The following is a 20,563-nucleotide window of genomic DNA, read 5'->3' on the forward strand; positions in this document are numbered from 1 at the left end:
AATTTGACCAAAAACAAATTAACTTGTGACATAACCTTGATGTAAACATGGTATGAAATAATAGCTTACAAGGCAATAATATATTCTATTAAAAGATAAACAAATTAAGGGGTGTTTAGTAATGGATTACATGTAATCACAATTATATAACCCAAACACAAAAAAAAGTAAACATAATTAGCCTGAATTAGATTTGCAAGATGTGAGACCAGGTTATAGTTACAGTACTTGATTGTATTTTGATTACTTAATAAGTAAGTAAAGTTTATTTAGATATTGTTTTTCACAGTCAAAGCACTGTACAACTGAAATTACAAAAGAATGTCGACAGAAGGAATGATTAAATAGAAAAGGTTTTAGCAGTTTTTTAAAGAGTCCACAGTCAGCTAAACTGAACTGATGCGGTCAGCTGTTACAGAGAAATATTCAGGATCAGTTTTTGAAAAAGGGTAAGGAGACCCATGTAAATTCCCGATTATTATTAAGTCTTATTACTTAGAAAAACCCACGTTGACTTAATTAAACACCACCGAAGCGGGAAACGTGTTCTCATTTCCTTGCACAGTGCTTATTAGCGACACCGGAAGTGAGTGTAACCAAGCAACGCCCGTCGTTGCCGTGGTAACAGTGTTGCCCTCGGGGAAGTTTGTAGCTGCAGAGGTGAAGAGCTATTCTGTACGAGAAACGAATCTAGGCTATAACTTAGCTGTAGCAGTTGAATTCACATATTTATTTTAATCATTCATAAATAATACGAGTTTTCTTTTGTTTTGTTTTGTCAGGTGTGCTTTAACTGCCATCTTCAGTAAACGTTAGCTAGATGGAGCAGGATTTGGCCGAGGGTAAAATCATCCGCTCTCATAAACAGAACACAAGCGAAAAATGGATGTTTCTCACCCCTATGGTAAATACCGTTTTTAATAAATTTACGGACGCTTTCCAAACACTACTTAAAGTGTCGATACACGGTTATGTCTGAGCATATTTGCCTGTGTCTTATTAGATAAACACTGTTCAATATTTCTGTAGATCAACAGCTGCAAGTTGCACCTCACGACTGTGAAATCTCTCGTGCCAGCGAGAGCACAAGCGATGGTGAGTCATTAAAAGAGCACACTGGAATAGTAATGGCTATGTAGTGCTTATAGTTTTCAAGGCGTTTAGAGGTTGGTCTCTTTATCTTTTTTCAGAGTGAATCTCAAGATCATGTAAAAGAAACATTTAACCACTCTGACCTAGGTAGGTTTGACCCACTTAACTCATTCAAGTACTCACCACCCAAGAGGATTTTGTGTGATTCAGCAGCATATTTGCATATATTAATTACTGGGCATGGCTGTGGTTCTCAAACTTTCTCTGGAGATGCCCTGCTTCAGAAGACAATAAAGGTCATCTGGCATGCTACAGTTTTAAAATAAATCATCAACAATAGTAAGTATCTATTTTGGATTATAGAGAAATAAAAGTCATCATAATAGTCTCAGGAAAAATCTGTTTTGTGCATTTTCCCTTCAGAGTCATATTAATTTAACCAAAGTTTACATCACACATTTCTCTGGTTGTCCACAGCCCACTTGCAGTGGCTTAAAGTCTAATCAGTGGGGCCTGCTCCGCAGTTTTAGAACCACTGACATGCAACTGCTGTGTAAAAATGTTTTCTTTGCACTTATTTACTATATTTTATCTTTCGTAGAAAACAGTTTACATGCAGGCATCCAGAAAAGAGTTGTACAGGAACTATTTGCAAGTGACAAATGTACATATAATCAAAAAGTGCTGCTCAGTGGAGCTGCCGTTTCAAATGCTGCATACAAAGCAAGACACACAGCAAGGAGACAAACCCAGTGTACGGGGGAAACTTTTGGCCATGCCTTAAAAAATGCAAAACCTGCAGGTACTATTCAATTAAAAAATGATAGAATTAAGATAACCTTTGCATGCACAGTTTTGTAGACATATTTTATGTTGTGCACTTTGCTTTTTAAAGTGTACCCTGATTTCAGTTTGTGATATCTATTTCAGGTGATTTTCCTGGATGTAATTACAGTGCTGTGCCTGGTTTTCTCTCCACTCAATTGCCTTTCACATCCAGTTTTCAACGAATTGACTTGGAAAGGTACCCTTTATCTGCCTATGTATTCTATATTGTCTGTAAAGTGTATGTGTTGTAGTACAGAGTTGTAGTACATTGCTGTCTAGCTTAAAGTCACTGTAAGCTGGAACTATCTTTAACATGTCATATGTATCAGCTGTTCTTTGAATCTTTTACCTGCAAAGGCATTCATATTCTTCTGACATGCTTATGCCACTGAATTTTATTAACTCATTCTGACCTTCACAGTCATCATTTGCTGTAGGAACCATGAGACTAACTAAAATGGCAAAGGCTTAAGATTGCCACAAGGGAGCAGCAGAGTCTCTTTAAATAACTAACCAGTATCTCCAGATAAAATGGCAGTAATTCTGACTAAATATTCTACTGACAGACTGAGCAGAAATCACTTAGTTAATATGTATATTGAAAAACTGATCTAGTTATTTGAATCATTAACCTGAGCTGACAATATTTGTTTCATTAATTCTGTTACAAAAATGTATAGATTTTATTTAAAGTCTAAATCTTGTGATATGTTTTCCCCCCAATACTTTAGACAATCTCTGGAGGAATGCCCACAGTTGGACTTTGTAAAAGAACTGCAGTTTCTCAACCTTCAGCACAATCTAATTACAAAGATCCAAAATTTGTCACATTTGCAGCAGCTGGTTTTACTGAATTTGCATGACAATCACATCAGTGACATGGCTGGCATTGAAGTTCTGAGGTCTCTCAAGATCCTCATACTGGGGAAGAACAGGTTAGTTGCCATGACAGGAAGTGTAAACAAACAAAGACAGCACAGATAGTACAATTATAGATATTATGAAGCTTATTTTTAGTATGATAAAAACATAATCGACTTTGACAATGTGCAGTTCAGTTGTGCTAATGCAAGATAACCACTTGAGTAGCTTTATTGTTCTTTTGTTAAACATCTCTAATAATATGGTCAATATGCAATGAAAGTTGCAGCATTTATTAATAGTTAAAAGGGGTTCAACAGTGCTGCCATGAAATGAAAATGTTGTTTACATTTAGCATTTAATACATTTGAATTAACTAGGTACGGCTACATGGTCAGCATCAGAAATGATTAAACCCAGTTTCATTTGAAAAGCAATCGTCAGCAGGTTCAGGATCAAAGTCACATCTTTTTGACATAAAGATCTTACAGGTGAACTCTGGCATTTCTTCCACTTTCTTTCAAACATGACATTTGTCTTTGCAAATCAGTATCTGAGGTCATAGTAACTGAACAGTAAGAAATTCCTCTACTTTATTTGTTGGCATTTTCAAAAGACCACAGCAAATTATTGTTCAGTGTTATATGATCTCCATCCACATGGAGAGCTCTGAACAATATATTACTGGATATTACCTGTACTGCTGCTGTTCCCTCAAAAACTGCAACCTTTTTAAATTTTCCTGTTGGTTTTTCATTAAGCCAGAATTAACATAATACGTGTTACGTAACTGTTGCCACTCTACAGACAAATTCTGTTTCATGTTGTGTTTTCCCATTATGTGTCACATTTTTCCTTGTACTTTGCAGAATTCATGAAATCTGCTGCCTGGACAGCTTGTCTAAACTGAATATGTTGGATTTGCATGACAATCAGGTGCTGTTCCTTTACCGTCATCCCTCCTACAGGACATGTATATTAAACAGTGTTAATTTAGTTGCCAGTGGTGTAAAGGCTGATCATGGTTGTAGGCTTCAAAGTTCAGTATGAGCGGATTGACTCTTCCATGTTCTAAACCATGTATTAGGAGCAGTTAATTCACTTTAATACTGAGGTTTGTTTTTAAAGCCAGAAATCTGGCTCGTTGTTTTGGGCACTTAACTTCAGCTTTTCACATAGTTCACAGCACTCTAAGAGAAGAAAGCACTGAAAACCATCAGAACCCACAAGCTGTTGTCTAATACCTACTCCCACATTAATTTCCTCAGTGGCCATCGCATAATTTATCGAACAGATGGAACTGTTTTTTTTATGTTTTCAGCACTGGGTAATGTTTTGAACTCTTGTAGATTATAGTGTTCCTAAATTGTCTCATTCTATTATTATCTATTATTATACTGTTTTGTTCCTTGAGAATAGAGCCTGCTTAATGATATTAAAAGCCTGAGAAATAAAATTATGTCAAATGAGAATTTTAACAACTAATGGAAAAGGAAGACAACATAGAAAGGCTTCCCTTGGTCAAATTAGTGTTTTGCCAGAATGCCGCCTACACGCCTCCTCAGAGAGCCACTCCAGAGCTCTGGTAAGACTTGCTCTCTTTCTGAGGTCGGTTGCTCTTTACATGAGCAAGCATTACAGTTGCCATTCAATGATTGTTAGTTTTACGTTATTTTTCCTGACAGAGATTTCTCTGTTGCCTCAACAGTGTTGACTTGTGCTTACTAACTACATATATATGGTTAATTTTAGCAGTTTTTATAATCTTGCAGTTGAATTAATAATGAAACTTCTTTAGCTCTTTTGCTCTTATTTGTAATGCAAGCACATTATATTTAGGCTCGTACTCTGGCAGACACCTATTGTAAAGCAGATGATAAATCTATCATTCTCACAGGGCCAGTTTGTCTTTCAAACACTGAACTTAAAACCTTCTGTTTTGTGCAGCTCAATAACTGTTCAGTCATATTTTTAACACATTTTCCAAACTCACAAGAGATCTGACCACCCAAATGTATTCTGAATTGCTGCATAATGATAATTCAAGATTATGAAGTGGATGAATTATAGTTGTTGTTTAGTGACTTTTGGCCACAGAACACCAGCTGCTTGTCTCCCCCCCCCCCCCCTTTTGACCACAAGCTTTGCATCACTGTTATCCTTTCTTCCCCCCATCCTTGAGCTGGGAAGCTCACAAACATCTAAAACTCAGCCATTTTACCCATTTATTGCTGTACCAGCGAGAGGTTTCTTTTCCAGTTTGCTGGAGCTATTCAGAATGAGATATTCTCTCTGGGAGTCGGCCTTCAACCCACTCAGTCTCAGTGACCAAGTCTTGGGGTTACAATGTGAACTGAGATTGTTGAATAACCAATTCTTTACTTAGGCTGTGATGTTTTCCACTTGAACAGTTTGACTTAAATGTTCTCAAGAAATAGCTGAGAATGCCCTGTGGGGTCACTGAATTGAAAGACAAAAAATATCACTCTCTTAGAGAAGTTGGCTAAAGTCATGTAGAACTCTCGCTCCTACAAATGATGATGTTGATTAAGTTTGACTCTGTCTGCCATGTTTGGTTGGCACATCACTCTGGGATGAGGTGAAGTTTAGACAGGATTTCCCCACAAGAATATCCGTGACCAACGATACTTGTGACACATACTTATTTTTCCTATGTCATTTGAAATAAACATACCAAGTGTAGAAGAACAGGCCTTTACCTGTGAGACAGAAGCCTCTTGCCAAACTCCGGGTCCTGACCTTCTTCACTGGAAATCACCAAATTCATAGTCTGTAACTTAAGATTCTCATATATTTTAGAATGGGGCTATCCAAAATCTATTTCAGTGTGTACAGAGATACAGAGTTTATGAATTCATATCCATGTGTCTGTCCGTTGTAAAGGTTATGTCCTTTGATTTTAAAATGCGTGTTACAGAACAATTAGTTTTATCAATTCCCAAAGTGAGATATAGGTAAAAAGTCTACACTTGCCCCTTTGTTTAATGATTCTCAGCAACATTTATTATGGTGGCTCGATTGTTTAAATTGATGAACACTTACAGTGTGCAGACTGTATTTCGGGCCAAAATTCATAATCTATTTATTCCTATTTTAATGAACACCTATCTAAGCTCCCAAAACAAGATATAAAGCAGATGCAATTTATGCTGTGGTGCTGACTAAGATCATACTGCAGTGTTTCTGCTTTATATTACTAAATAAATGTCTCTTTAGCTTTTACATTTATAAACACTGATATTTCAGACCATCTGAAAAGATATCCTAGACAAGAACTTTTTTAGTCTCATATTCAATATAGATTTTCAATCCATCTGTTCTGTTTACCATTTAAACAGCAGTTATGTTTGGATTTTGTGTTTTCACAGAATCATCAACTCGTAAAGCATTGTCCGCCTTTTCTTAATGTTTATAGTGTGCACAGTAGGAATAGGCAAATACATCACCATCTTGATAACAGCCACTGGGAATTTGTGTGAAGTATTAAAAATGTCACTCTTACAGAGGTTTATAAATTTTTTTCTCCAAGCAGTGTGATGGAGAAGGTGGGGTAAGATTCCACCATTGACTGACTCTTAGTTATTTCTTTTGTTTTCATGATTTGGTTAGCCAGACAGCATGTGTGTCATTTTAGAGAAAGAAATTCAAATATACAATTCAAGTATGTTATACTCTGCTAATCCAGCCTTAATCTGTGCCTCACTGCATAGAATTGGGTAATATATGATATGATTGCTCTTTTACATGCATTTTAGTTTTGTTTTTAACTAATTTTGTCATACTGTGCTTTCCTTTAGATCTGCAGGATAGAAAATGTGTCTCATCTGAGTGAATTAAGAGTGTTGAACCTAGCAGGAAACAACATCTCCAAAATGGAAAACTTGCAGGGTCTTGACTCTTTGACTGAACTGAACCTAGGGCAGAACTGCATCTCTGTTGTGGTGAGGGAACTCTTTTCCAACTAATTATAGATTTTTGTATGTAAGTGTTTTGCATGCGTACTGTCCTTTTCCTTCATGTTAAAAAACAAAAAGCAAAAGCACTTCCTGCTTTTTGGCCTTTCTTTCTGTTCGCTTATTCAGTTCCCTTATTTCCATCAGTTTGAAAGTACAAATACAAAAATGTTTGCACGCTTAGATCTTACATTGTGCATTGATTTAACTTAGCTATATCCGACTTGTAGACCCTAGTGTGATGCAGCACACAGCTATATCCCAACACTACAGCTACCCTGTGGTTCTTTGAAGTTCCTGCAGCTACCAATTATTTTTTTTCTTATTACTGTTCAGAAAATGTGCCTCTGAAGATGAAAGCAATAGCAATTGTACTTTATCTTTCATGTTCAAATTACCACTTGTGGACCAGGTCCCTTGGATGGTTACTGTTACCTTTGCTATGGATCAACATATCAGTTTTTACAGCCACAAAATAACAAAAATAAAAATAACATTAATGAAACCTTTGTGAGAAAGTGGTGGTGGAGTATATCACTGTTGGTGTTACCTAGGGAGACATAACTCATTACCCACAACCTCCCACCGACTTTCTGGCACGCTGAAAGAGAAACTGGATATTCTAAACACGGAAACTTACTCCCTTTGGTTTCTATAGTTTTAATCTGATAAACACAACAGTGCATGCCAAAACAGGCCCCTTCATTTGTATGCAAATCCCCTAAGCCCTTTCATGCTTTTTAAGATAGAAAATAAAAACGGATTTCAACATTTTGAATCAGTTGAAAGCCCTTCCCGTCACTCAGCCTGCCGTCTGCCTGCAATTTCTGATCACAAAACACTTCCAGTCCTAATTATCGGATGTTGTATTTTATTTGATACACAGGAGAGGAAAAATGCTACCCCTCAGCAGTTTCTTGGTCTCTGTCATTATTGCTGCTTGCTGCCAAGTGCTTATACCTTGTACAAACTAAATAACCACGTTCCAGGTGCTCAGGTTTTCTCTCTGTCATGAAAGGGAAAGCAGATAAAAAGTGAAATTCTTAACCTGAAAAAAACACTGACACTGTCTTTCTTTGAAAGCAACTCTTAAACTTGATTACTTTGCACCCAGTCATCCATCCTTCCTCTTAGGTGTTCCTTTCCATTATGAAATTCGCTGCATGTCACTAAGGGATCCATTTTATATTTTTGGCTGTGGGAATGATGATTTGTTTGAAAGAAAAGTGCAGTCAGCTTGAGCAGTGATAAAGCAGTCTAAGAAAAAAAGGCATGGCACTGGCAGACTGACTTTATGCATTAACAGAAGGGTTTGTCTGTGAGCCAAAAGACTACATAGAAAAATGTAGAAACTCTATATTGCTCTTTGGTAGTTTTACTGTAGAGTAATTAATTAGGTGAGTTTTATATATTGACACGGTTTATGGGAAAGAGGATTTTTGGATGTTCCTGAGTAAATAGCTTGAAGTGTTTCCCAAAACAGGTCAGTAAACAGTAACAGCAACTTAGTAATTTCTATGTTTTTCCAGTATGGCCTGGGAACATGGAAACTGTGTGTTATGTTATGTTGTTGCAGGGAGAAACTCTTAACTTCTACAACTTAAAAGCCAAGTGAGGACCACAAAATGTTTTGGCTGACATGTGAAGTGTCTCAAAGGTCATGCAAGAACAACACAGGAGTGTGCCCCATGTCACAGCATCTGCAGTTATAATGCGCAGTCGCATAAAGCAGATGAAATCACATCTCAAGCCTGTGCTATTGAAGGAACTTCCACAAAACCCACCAGCTTACGGTCTTAGAAACCCTCCCAGCAGCCACATGTACCTGTGTTTACATGAGCAGCTTTCTTGCTCTTTTGTGGTGTGTTGGTGTTGCATGCAGATGAGACAGCAGTGATGAGAGGTTTTTCTGTGTTTATTGAATAATGCCTCAGCCAGAGCTGAGTATGAGTGTGAAAATGAAGACACGCAAGCTGTCAGTAAAGAGAGGGTGGAGCTGGGATAAAGAGGTGAAGGCACGGGCACACAGATACATAAATACACACCCGCAGGCATACAGGCAAACAAGAATACACACACACACCGCTCTACCCAGCCTCATAAGAGATCCTGTAAGCTGATCTCTTATGAGACTTCCTAAAAAAGGACCACATTGGTGGGCGATTGTTATGCAGCTCATCAGCTCAGTGATGACATCATTCTGTCTGAGACAGGGCTGCTATATTTAGTTTCAGACAGCCAGGAGTGGCTGCTAGTTCACTAGCATCCATACAAAAGCAGGCATAGACAGAGACTGTAAATGTGATTGATGGTTGAGTTGGTTGAGCACTGCATAGCATGACTTGCATTTGTCATAGAAGAAATAAATAAATAAACCCTGCTTATCTATCTATCTATCTATCTATCTATCTATCTCTAGCACTACTGCTGATGTTGCATAGCCTACTACTCTATCTGTAGTAAATATACTGTACTCAGCTTGTTGGTCTTATATGCAGTTGATAACGCAGTGTTGCATAACTGTGTTATATCTATATGCTTGTGTGGGAGGGAATTTTGTGGATTTCTAAATGACGAAACCTGGCTGCACTGTTCTTCTGCAGGGGTGCTAGCATGACCTGAACACCAGTCTAACCTCATAATAGAACAGAGCCTAGCAGGAAACTGAAGGAGGTTTGTGAGGCATTGGCTGCAGTGTGGGTGGATAGTGACGCAGCCCAGTCGGACTGCTGATGGGAGTGTCCTCTTTGCTTCCAGTATAGCCAACATTGTCCAGCGACACACATAAAGAAAGCCCAGACCTTGATACTAGAGAATGTGATTTACCCCATGCTGTCATCCAAATAGTTTACGTGATTATGACATTGCACTTGTCCCTGTGTGTCCAATTCAGCGTGCCAGCTGCCCAGCTGCTGCTTTTCCCCCACCCCCTCAGTAAATTGTGCATCGATTTGTGATGCTGAGCCTGCCTGATGGTAAAACTCTCCACATCCCTGTCAGTTTCCACTGAATTTTCTCCAGCTATTGCATGATGAGGTGCACTACCTTAGTAAGCTGCTCGTTTTATATCACTATGCTTTCCACTGAGCATTTCAAGTTAGCTTCCTGCAGCAGGGGATCTCTGCATTAGCGCAGCACATTCTCCACTCTCCCCTCCCCCCTTTCCTCCTCATATTCTATCTATTCTCGCTCTCTTCCTCTCTCTCTCTCTCTGTTGCCCCTCCTCTCCATGTGCAGACAAGGCAGCATGCTATATGTGTGTGTGTGTGTATGTGTGTGTGCATGCGCAGGGTGGATGGGGATGCTGCATGCTGGAGCTGAGAGCTGCAAGGTGACTGAGGGAATGGAGAGGGATACAGAGCCTTGACGACAGTGACGATGCAGTGCCCTCTTCCTGAGCACCTTCTCATCTTCACATCCCTCCATCTCTCTGTCTTCCCTCTCCCTCTTTCTCTTTATAGACTGAGGTGGACCGCCTGCCCTTGTTGCAGCGCCTCTTTCTCAGCTGCAACAACATCACCAGGTAAGAGCTTGTACCGCTTAACTCCCTCCTCCCCGCAGGATAGAAATAGGGATGGTGGCCGGACAGTGCCACGTCCCCTCCCATGGCTTTGGGCAGAGAATACACACCCACAGCCAGACACACTCACAGATTTGCTGTAGTGGGCAATTTCTGCAACCTAGAAAATAACAAATCCTCGATGTGCTCTTTATTGTTAGTATTTAATCATCTGTTACCTAAGAAATGGGTGTGAGAATGTTTAAAGTTATTTGGGCAACAAAGAAGCAGGTTGTGAGAAGATAATTATTGATGACAGATTTGGAGGTTGGATGAATTAATGGAAAATATACCTAGGTAAGGGCATGTAGGATGAATGAGAGGTATGATTTTTTTTGTCTTAGTGCTAACTGTCAGACAGCTTTACACACTTTTTTCCAGTATCTGTCCTCCTTTCTTTTCTTTTCTTCTTCATTTCTGAGCCCAGCTCATAGAATAAACTTAACACAGCATCATCTTGGCACTAAATGAGGCCATTTGCTTTATTTTTGCCTAGTGGAGGATAATTTCTGTGGGATCATTGGCTCCCTTGACCATAGTCACCTTGTGCTCTGATAGATCTGAGCTGACAGTCCAAACCAGCTTTGCTGTTCTTGTGTCTCCATGCTTCACACATTGTGAGAATCATGACATAGTCGCAAGGAATAAAATCCTATATTCTTAAACTTCTGATTTTACAGTGACATCTAGTTCCAGATATAATATCTGAATAAAAATATAAGTAAATTTTGATTATGCGAAACATATATGTATCATTTATCCTGCTCCATGATAGGGTATTTTAATGTATCGTCTTTAATGTACTCATGTAGTGGCAGTATAGAAGGCTGGTTAGCGTGTGTGCACCTTTTTGAACTCTTTAGTGCTGATAGGAGAACAGCTGTGCTCTGTTGCTAGGTAAAGAGACAGAGCACACTCATCACCTTGATGGAGTCAGTTTACTCAGTTCAGGATCTTGGATCAAACATCTCTCATGAAATAATATTAAGACTGAAATATTCATTTGAGCTTACATTGATATTGATTTTTAAAACAAAACAAAACAAAACAAAACAAGACACCCTATGAAAATAGGATCAAAGCAGAACTAATAATTACCAATAAGTCATTGAAGAATATGTGCAGGGTAGTGCTAGTATAGATAAAGCCTGAAGCTACAGTTTTCATTCACACCGCACTCTGTACTCACATCTTAAAAATAGTTTTGATATTCACTTTTTATTGGACCATTAGTAGCAATCAGAAACTGGTGGATGGTGCAAGAATTAGAAGTTCTGTTTTTGTAAAGGTTTTGGTCTTCATCATTAATGTTATTATTATTCCTTATTATGAATACACCAATTAGGCAGAATGTGTTAGATGCACTCAAGCATCTCTTTATTATGTTTATTATTTTATGTCTCTTTTATATTTATATGGTAGGAATTAATATTCCGTAACAGAAAGGGTCTAAGCTACTGCAAGTGTTTGAGATTGGAAGACCCCTGGTATCTCCAGCATGGTGTTTAGCATTTAGTTAAACCTCTGGCTAGGAACAGGCACAGTGTACTAGGACTTTGAGTGGTTCCAGGCAAATGATTCATCAAGGTTATTATCATAAATTAGCAACGATAGAATATCCCCTGCTGTGCATGGCGTGACTTTGCTTTTTCATGTTTCCTTTTGCCATAGGGTGATATCAACAGTGTAGCAGATTTGTCTCTCTTCATTGCCCCCTGAGTAATGTCAGGCTGCCAGAGTGCCTGCTGAATTACCAGCTTAACATGGCATGTGTTAGCCCGGCTCCATTCTGTCAATACGAAGCAAGACAAAATGTGTCAGGAATAAAACGAAGATAGTGAGATTGTCTGGTGGATGATTCAGGTTCTGCAAAATGTATTTTTATATATATATTTTTAATATCATTTACTCAAAGTCTCATTTAAAATTGTCAATTTTTTTCAAAAGTGACCTGAGGGCAGGGGACATTGTATAAAACACATGCACAGTTGTCATACAAATTCAAATTACATGCAATAAGGTAAAAATAGATCAAATTTCAAATAAATTACAGTAGAGCTTTGAGAGCAGTCCATTGACCAAGAGTACCCAAATTCCCAGCTGTACAATTTCAGGTCCATCTGTAGCTTATATTTGAAAGCTTTTTTGCCTAATGTTGTTCTGACTCTGGGGAAAAATCCTGGTGAAATTTTGTGAGAGCTAAAGCCATAATAATTTAATTTTTTACACATGCATTTAAAAAAGGGAGGGAACCAGAGAAGGAACCAAAAAATTTGAGACTGATGTATAAAAGCATATAAACATACAGAGACAGCCACTTTTTAGCAGCATATTCCACACTGAACAGTGGCCTATCTGATTTCGACAACCAGTAACAGAGAACATAAAACATAGGGTAAGGATTGTCTAACTCCTTAGCTAAGGTGCTGATCAGTAGTTGTAGATTGCAATGTTTTCTGTAATGTGTAATACAACAAATTATAATTGATAAGAGTTCTTTGCTTTATGAGAATCAAACTTGGATATGACTAACTTACGTTGAGTTAAATGGCACTCAGGCAGAGTGCAGGAATTCAAGTGTCTGCATGACTTCCCAGTATTTGCTACTGACCGTAAAGCATTTAGCGTAGCCAGTCTTTGTACTGGAAAAGTACCCCCCCCACTGAAATTCACGAGTGTGTTTAAAACATTCATCCTTTGTTTCTAGTTTTGACCAGCTAGCCTGCCTTGGAGAGTCGTGCTCCCTTTCTGAGCTCACGCTGGATGGGAATCCTGTAGCCCTGGAGACATGGTACAAGCAGGCCGTCCTGCGCTGTGTGCTTCATCTCAGACAGCTGGACATGAAGCGCATCACAGTAAGACTGACGTGTTCGACTGTGTGTGTTTAAAAGTGATAAACAGGACATCAGCCACCAGTTAACCAGTTCAGCTGTGACTGTTAAGATATTTTGTTGTCCTTTCAGATATTTTTATTTTCTTCTTACAACAAATTGCACGGCTACAATCAGAGAACACTGTGTTACACTGTTTGTTTTGCTATATTTTGCTTATTAAAAATAGGGAAGAAATATTCACAAATACTTTTAGAAGCAAAGAGCTGCCTTAAAGCGATTAAACCTTCACAGCTTATGACTTTGCTGTGGTTGATATTTAATAAACCTATGCCATATTCTCATTACACTTGCATGTTAAGCTAATGGTCCAAACTTTTTGTCCCTCTGATGTTCCTACATGTTGATTCTTGAGAGCGACTCATTCTTGAAATAAACGTTTTTATGATTTCACACTTAAAATTTATTTTGAACCCACATAGTTTCCCATTCACTGTCACTCTGTATCACCAAGTTGTATGAACAACGTTACAGTGCTATATTCTGGAGTCTGACTGTGGTACTGCATTCATTATGCTCTGTTTTATGCTAAAAGCAAAGTGGTTCAGTGACTAAGTTATGACTCTAAGCTACACATTTACATATATTTTACACACAGTGTATGTAGCAAAACAGTGATTATTCTCAGAAAACATGAAATCATTTTTGTCGTACAGTTTGCCAGAAATGTGCTATCATGAAATGTCAGCGTGCTTTTAGAAGCTGTCAGGCAGAGAGCACCCAGGTCTGAGCTTGCACTTTAAAGGAATCTGTAAGTACCACACACCTTGCCCTCAAAACATAGTGCTGATATGAAGTAAAACCAAACCCCCAAAAAACAAAACATGTAACTCAGATTTCAAAATGTTTTTACTTGAATCATAAGAGGTTTCAGGATTAGCAAATTTCAGGATTATTGTGGTCCAATAAAAGCACCTCCACCACATTTCAGCTGCCAATTCCTGATACAAATCAGTTACATTTTCAGAGTTTACTTTAGGGAGACACACAGCATTGACTTAATGACAGAAATGTTTGTCTAGCATTGGGGTTTCTATTTCTTTAAGCATATTATAACTGATTTGGAATATATGTCTCCAGGGAACCATACTACCTCTATGCTGTGAAAGCCCATGCCTGGGTGACTGGTGGGTAGACGGTTCTTTAGGAATCAAAAACGGAAAATGAGAATAAAATTCAGATAACACACATCCGCTAGACTAGAGCATTAATAGTCAACTATTATGTTTCAGAAAAATACCTGAATATGTTTAACATTCAAATTTTAACTGGGAACGTTATTGAAAATCTTAACAGCCTCATAACCGAGAGCTGTTGTCCAAACATTCATTGTTTTGGCAAGTGCACAAACAAAGAATGTATTGACACTGAACAATAGCATCCTTTGCAGTCAAGAAGTTATTCATCAGGTTAAAACAGCTTTTTAATTTTGATATTATATGTTGTTTTTATTATAAAATTAATTTTAAGGATTGTTATATGGGTTTGGATTCTTAACTGTCTCTACCAGCTGACAGCATTTTGCCTGTCTTTATCAGAATTGAGCATCATTTTGCGTCATTACTAGCTCGCCATAGACAGCTGAATATCCCCCTGCTCTTTGCTGGCACACTCAGACTGTGTTGGCTGCATTGCATTCTGGGAGTTTTGGCTTTCCCCAACAGCTGGGCTCAGTTTATCTGAGACTGAAAATCAGACAGATAATCCAGTGATGCAGCCGGTTTATGTGAGACTATCTACCAGCCTCCATAATGGTCCATTTCTAGTGTAGAGAACAGTTGTCCTGACAGGGTCTTTTGTGGTTCCCCTCTCTCTTGAATAATTCAGAACTCTTGAATGGAGCGACACTCTGATTGCACCGGCTTTCTTTTTCAGGACGAGGATCGGCGCATGGCAGGTGTACAGGCTCGAAAAGAGGAGGAAAAGAAGAAGGAGAGTCACAAGCAGACCATTCATAAGGTACCAGTTTGACAAGATTCACTCTTGCTGTCTTTAGCTGGCAGGATGCAAATGCACGTTGTAGACGACAGCAACACAACAGTCTGTTAAGAAGTGAATAAACTCATAATTACCCTTTATATAGTTAGTATGTAGAAGGACAATAATAAGCAGTAAGGTTTTAACATTCTTAAAATGCCACATATAGGTGATGATATCTGATTTGTAGTTTATTCATCTTTTGAATTACTCATAATTATGAGATTCAGGTTCAGGCTTAAATGTGCATTTAAAGAAAAAAAGCAGCTCATCAGACATCAGTCTGCCCTTCAAAACATATTTAATGAGAAGGCTCTAAAATATTTAGGTCATGATAAGGATTTTTATTTATGAGTTTATTTTTTTCTTTTGACATATGTCTCTTGGGACTGATGAAGCTCATTAATAGTGTACATATTTTGGATGCTTCATAGATGTGAATTTCTTTTAATGCATTCTCTTTTCTTCTGTATGATACAAAAACCCTTTTAGATGGAATCTGGAGTATTGTACAGAGTTCACAGGGGTACTGTATTTGTAAAGGAGTCTATAAATGACACTTTATAGCTTTAAATGATCTAAGATGTTCTGCTTTGCACATGCATCTGTTTTGCGGTAAATATGTTTGTGTGTGTGTGCCAAAGCTCCTGCTGCTTTAACTGTTAGATGGACCCTATGCCGAAACTCGTTGTCTCTCAGTTACCTAACTCTCTTTAATCCCTGGTGTTGAGAAATTTTTATAGTGAATGCCACAGCCAAGGGTTCACAAAGGCCAAGGACTTACCATGAACTGATACTCATCCCTGCTTCAAGGAGTGGCACATTCCTTAGCTGAGTATATTGCAACTCCAGCTGTCCAAGTAAGAGTAATTGAAATAGAACAGAGAGGCAGAAATCTTCTCTCTTGCAGGGTGGGATGTCACATTTTTCTGGTGTAAAAGGCAAACACTGTTAAATCATAATGCTGTAGTGTGACAAAAGAAGCAAATGAATTGGACTAAGAAATCACTATATAATTTCAAATCTAATATAAATTGAGTTCTATATCTGCTTTAGTAAAATGTCTTACTTTATTGTACTTTATTGTATATGCTTTCTTTAACAATGTATCCCAGTAAAATATATATATGAGGAAGGCAAGAAGGATATGATTTTCTGTGACCTGATGAAAACACACAGAGGTTCTATTAGCATGCTAGCTCTGTCCTGCTCAGGAGATTTGACACTTGAAACCTTCTTTGTTCTGTGTATGTTTGTGTGTGTGTTCTGTTCATCAAGGAGAAGCGGCGTCTAGCAATCCGTAATGCTGCACAGCAGTGGGAGGGTGTCAGGGCCTGCCTGGAGCTCCCATCCACAAATGGCGCTAAAGAAGAAGTCAGTCCAGAGAACAGCCCGGCTCACAGCCCCGCCCAGACCAATGGCCTTACACAGGAACCTTCCCCTGATGAACCGAGGTACACACAGCATGTACAGAAAATTAAGATGGATTTTAGAAGTAAAAATTAGACAGTGACTGGTTAAGATACTGACGTTATGAGCAAACTATGTTATACTACATATTCCTGGTCTAGTTAGAATTGTGGTTTCAGTCATGGTTTATTTTTAACTGTTTTTACTACCTTTTTAGCTTTTCACAATGGAGATTGGTTTCCAGTTGATCGATCTACCAACTTGGTTTTGAATGAAGTAACTCATGGATACATACAGTGTTGCCTTTAGCCAACTTTTTAATTTTCCTTTTGAGCCAGAATTTTGGCACAGCGATTCATGCCTCCCTCAGGAATAATTGTAATTACTTTGGTAATTACATAATTACCAAAGTAATTATGCTCATAATTCATCTACCACCGTAACTGAGTCAAAAAATGTATTTTCATTTAACTAGTTCTATGGTTGATAAACAAGTACATGCAAAACTAAAAACATTTCCATCATTCATGAGTTATTTAAGAAAAAATTAAATATGGCAGTTCTTCCTGACTGTACACAAAACAAATCAATGAAAAACAATTCAATGAAGTTGAGCAGAGCAGTTAATACTTAAATTAGTGATCATGAATGAAAAATGTAGTCTTTTTGGTAACTGATAGAAGTAAATTAGCATCGTGTGTGTAGGTGGGAGGAGAGAAAAGTGAAAAATGCAACAGTGAGGGAACTGTATACATTGCTGTGTAAACTTTTGTGTTGCATATAATTGTCACAGTTCATCCTGTGTGCAGATATTTTTAAGTAGAAAGATGAGACAATATAACAATGATTGTTTTTGTGATTCCGGCTTATTATCACTATTACTTATCTTTTATTACTTATTATTTTTTATCTTATAGGATTTTAGAAAGAATTGTTTTTGTCCGTTGTTGAAAATTTTTGTTTATTTTTCATCAGGCGGGTAAGCCCAGGTTCAGGACCAGAGCGGCCATCTGGGGGAACAGAAATCAGACTCCAGACCAACAGCCGTCCAAACAGCCCACGAGACCCCAAGTAAGACAAAAATGCCACAATGATATATTTTACTTAAATATTTAAAGTGATCACAGGCACTGAAAAAAATCTCACATAATTTGACTCCTGCCCCCTTGAAACATCTATTAACAAAGTACTGTTTGTCACATTTAAATGCAGTGTTTTAGCAGCTGCTGTACCATTTTAACTTATTAACAGATGGCAGAATGGCCTAGACAGAACATGTAGGGATCATTCTGGTAATATATTCAGATACTGCAACAGCTGGTGTGTGAAACATACCTTAAAATATTATTTTACAGCACAGTTACCCCTTTATTTACTTCAGGCATGTTGCCTTTGGTTACTCCTCAGCTCTCTGAACTCTGGTAAGATGAGCAGATGCACATGTAGATGTCTGAAAACAGTTCTTTTCTTTCAAATATTTACAACATGACATTGCAAAAAGTTTAAATCAGTAGTGTGGACTCAGTATAATGTGGAAGTAATGCCCTTATATTCTTTCCTATCAAGACTGATACAAGTCTGGATGAATTATAAGTGGGAGGGTTGAGATGAATGTGTGCGCTGTGTTAAGGGCTATTATTACATGTTTCAAAGAGGGCCCTTTCTTCCTGCACCAGGATATGAAAATGGCCCTAAAGCAAAATCTTCAGTGCCAGTGGTTTTCTTTTACTGGTCTATTATAACTTTACTAACGTGGCTTAACAGGTCATAGTGATGCGAAGTCTGCCATAGTCTTATCAGCTAAGACTTGAATTACTTTGGCTTGTACTGTGTGACAAAATACAAAGGGAATTTACAAACCATGGCACCACTACTAACACGAAAGAGAAGCAACATGTATGAAAGGGTCAAGGGGTAAAAAATCAAAATGCTTGGAAATATGAGAATTAGGAAATTTAAAACTTGTTTTGTTCACCACTGGGTGGGTGTACAGAATGTTGTAATGCCTACACAGTGTGGTCCTGATTACCTCGAAGAGCTGTTGAAGTACTACACCCTGAAGAAAATTACAACATCCTCCCCCATAGAGTGCATGGATACATAATGTCATCTCTGGTTCTTTCTTTAAATACAGAGATAAATCACCCCTTTCCAATGAAAGGAACGAATGAAACAAATGTTGATGCCACTTTTAGCTTGATAGTATCATCGTGCTCCTAAAATTTATGGGACAATAGTTTGTATCATTGCCAAATTATGGCTGTTATGTAGGCTTGATTGTATTCATTTTTGTGAAATCTTAGATTTAATTAACCTCATTACCCCTGACAGATGCAATAAGGGTTGCATGGCAATAGAAGAGTTATTACCCAGAAATTCAGCAATTGAGTTGGGAAGAGATGGAAGGGGCTTTGTAGTGTTTATACATTGATGAAATTGAGAGATCCTGAACAGGTGTTTGTTTTTTTGAGGCACATAAATCAGTTAGATACCGGAACAATGGTGAGAAAAAGATTTAGTGGGCTATATGAGTGAAGGAAGAACTTAAGACGTTTTAAACCAGTGCAAGCTGTAGGAATACTTTACAGAAACAGGACTGTTCTGTGCAACACTAAGTACCCAGTAAGCCTGCATCTTAATAAATTGCATTCACTTTTTACAAGATGGAAATGATGGAGTGGCGTGTTAAAATAACAGCTCGGTTCAAAGTTTCATATGTGTCACTACCTCACAATATTTAGGCATTTGTACAAGCTGTTTCTGTGGTGGGATTCAGTTGTTAAGAGATGACAGATGTCCCTTTTAAAACCTCTTTTGGATTATGTTAAATAGCGCTAATTAAATGAAATGTTGTTCCCTATAATTCCTTGAGCGAGCAGGAGCTGTATAATTGTGATAGATTCTTCACTCCGTTTTCCCCGCCTTGCTCTCTTCTTCTCTCAGCATGTGTACATGGGTTCATGTCATAAGGGGATTCAGGGCCACCTGGAGCCTTCAGCTGTGCTGAACAGTATGTGACAGTGCAGATTGTGTTGATGGCATGCTGCCAGGTGTTTAGAAGTTACTCTCATTCTTGATGTGACTTATCTACATACTACACTCCATCTCCTGCACTGTTCTTCAACTCCTTCTGATTTATAGCCTTTGGCATTCTTGCATCTTGGAGGCGTGGCATGTTCCTTAAATATATTAAACTGCCTTTCAGAGTCTGGCGTCTCCCCGTCTAGTTCCATGTTTTTGTCCATGTGTGCACTTGAAACACGACCCACTTGAATTTTACGGTTTTAAAACTTCTTTGCTACTACTTTATCTAACATATATGCTTGCAGTCAGTGAGATTTTGATTTAGAGATCTTGTCATCTGAAATAGTCATCTATCAATGTCCACACATGTTTTTAAAATAAAAATGTAAAAAAATGGATGCACTCCTTCTACTGCACTTGTTGCAAGAATTATTTGAACCCTTTGTACATGTTGGCATCCATGTTTGTAAGGTTGGTATATGTACTAATATAAAAAGCATAATTCTGACCTTTTGTACTGTTTTTGTACTGTTTTTATACAGTTGTGGAAAAAAAAACAATACAAAAAAACATTTGCACAGCAGTCTGTGCAGTCTTGTACAAAACTAAGAACATTCTTAGGAACTAGGAGGATAAGTTGCAAGAAGATACTACTAATCAAATGCATCTAATTAACTGATCATCAGCATGTGTGACCACCTTTATAAGTGTAGAGTTTGTGGCAGATTTCTGGTTTGTAGCATTCAAGTGCATGTTAATGGAATTCCACAGTTTTCCTAGTAGTGGCCTTCCTAGCAAGTATGAATGTTAAATGTTAAAGTTCATGACAGTACAATTATAAAAAGACTGAAAAATTGTGGCTTGTTTGAAAAGGTTACCAAGCAAAAATCTATTTTCTCTGAAAAGAACATAGCAGCCATAAGAATTCTGGAACAGTGTCTTTTTGA

General features: G+C 38.0%; 1 protein-coding gene across 2 annotated transcripts in view; it reads left to right on the forward strand.

Moving 5' to 3' along the window:
- Positions 1–589: 589 nt before the first annotated feature.
- lrrc49 (leucine rich repeat containing 49) overlaps positions 590–20,563 on the forward strand; it is a 33,328-nt gene continuing 13,354 nt past the window's right edge. The window contains exons 1-14 of one of the 2 annotated variants that reach the window (XM_086258135.1): positions 590–675; positions 783–904; positions 1,030–1,095; positions 1,191–1,239; positions 1,694–1,894; positions 2,023–2,116; positions 2,652–2,855; positions 3,651–3,717; positions 6,600–6,743; positions 10,217–10,278; positions 13,022–13,169; positions 15,081–15,164; positions 16,461–16,636; positions 17,568–17,663. In XM_086258135.1, coding sequence (XP_086114261.1) covers positions 821–904; positions 1,030–1,095; positions 1,191–1,239; positions 1,694–1,894; positions 2,023–2,116; positions 2,652–2,855; positions 3,651–3,717; positions 6,600–6,743; positions 10,217–10,278; positions 13,022–13,169; positions 15,081–15,164; positions 16,461–16,636; positions 17,568–17,663 — 1,475 coding nt within the window. In that variant the 5' untranslated portion in view covers positions 590–675; positions 783–820. The remainder of the gene's footprint in view (positions 676–782; positions 905–1,029; positions 1,096–1,190; positions 1,240–1,693; positions 1,895–2,022; positions 2,117–2,651; positions 2,856–3,650; positions 3,718–6,599; positions 6,744–10,216; positions 10,279–13,021; positions 13,170–15,080; positions 15,165–16,460; positions 16,637–17,567; positions 17,664–20,563) is intronic. The other variant, XM_086258197.1, reaches the window with a different exon arrangement.

This window comes from Aulonocara sp. 'chitande type north' Nkhata Bay, linkage group LG1 (genome assembly GCF_057382095.1).
Source record: "Aulonocara sp. 'chitande type north' Nkhata Bay isolate Kocher_YH1m ecotype deep benthic linkage group LG1, A_spYH_male_GT1.1, whole genome shotgun sequence".
Classification (NCBI taxonomy): Eukaryota; Metazoa; Chordata; class Actinopteri; order Cichliformes; family Cichlidae; genus Aulonocara; species Aulonocara sp. 'chitande type north' Nkhata Bay.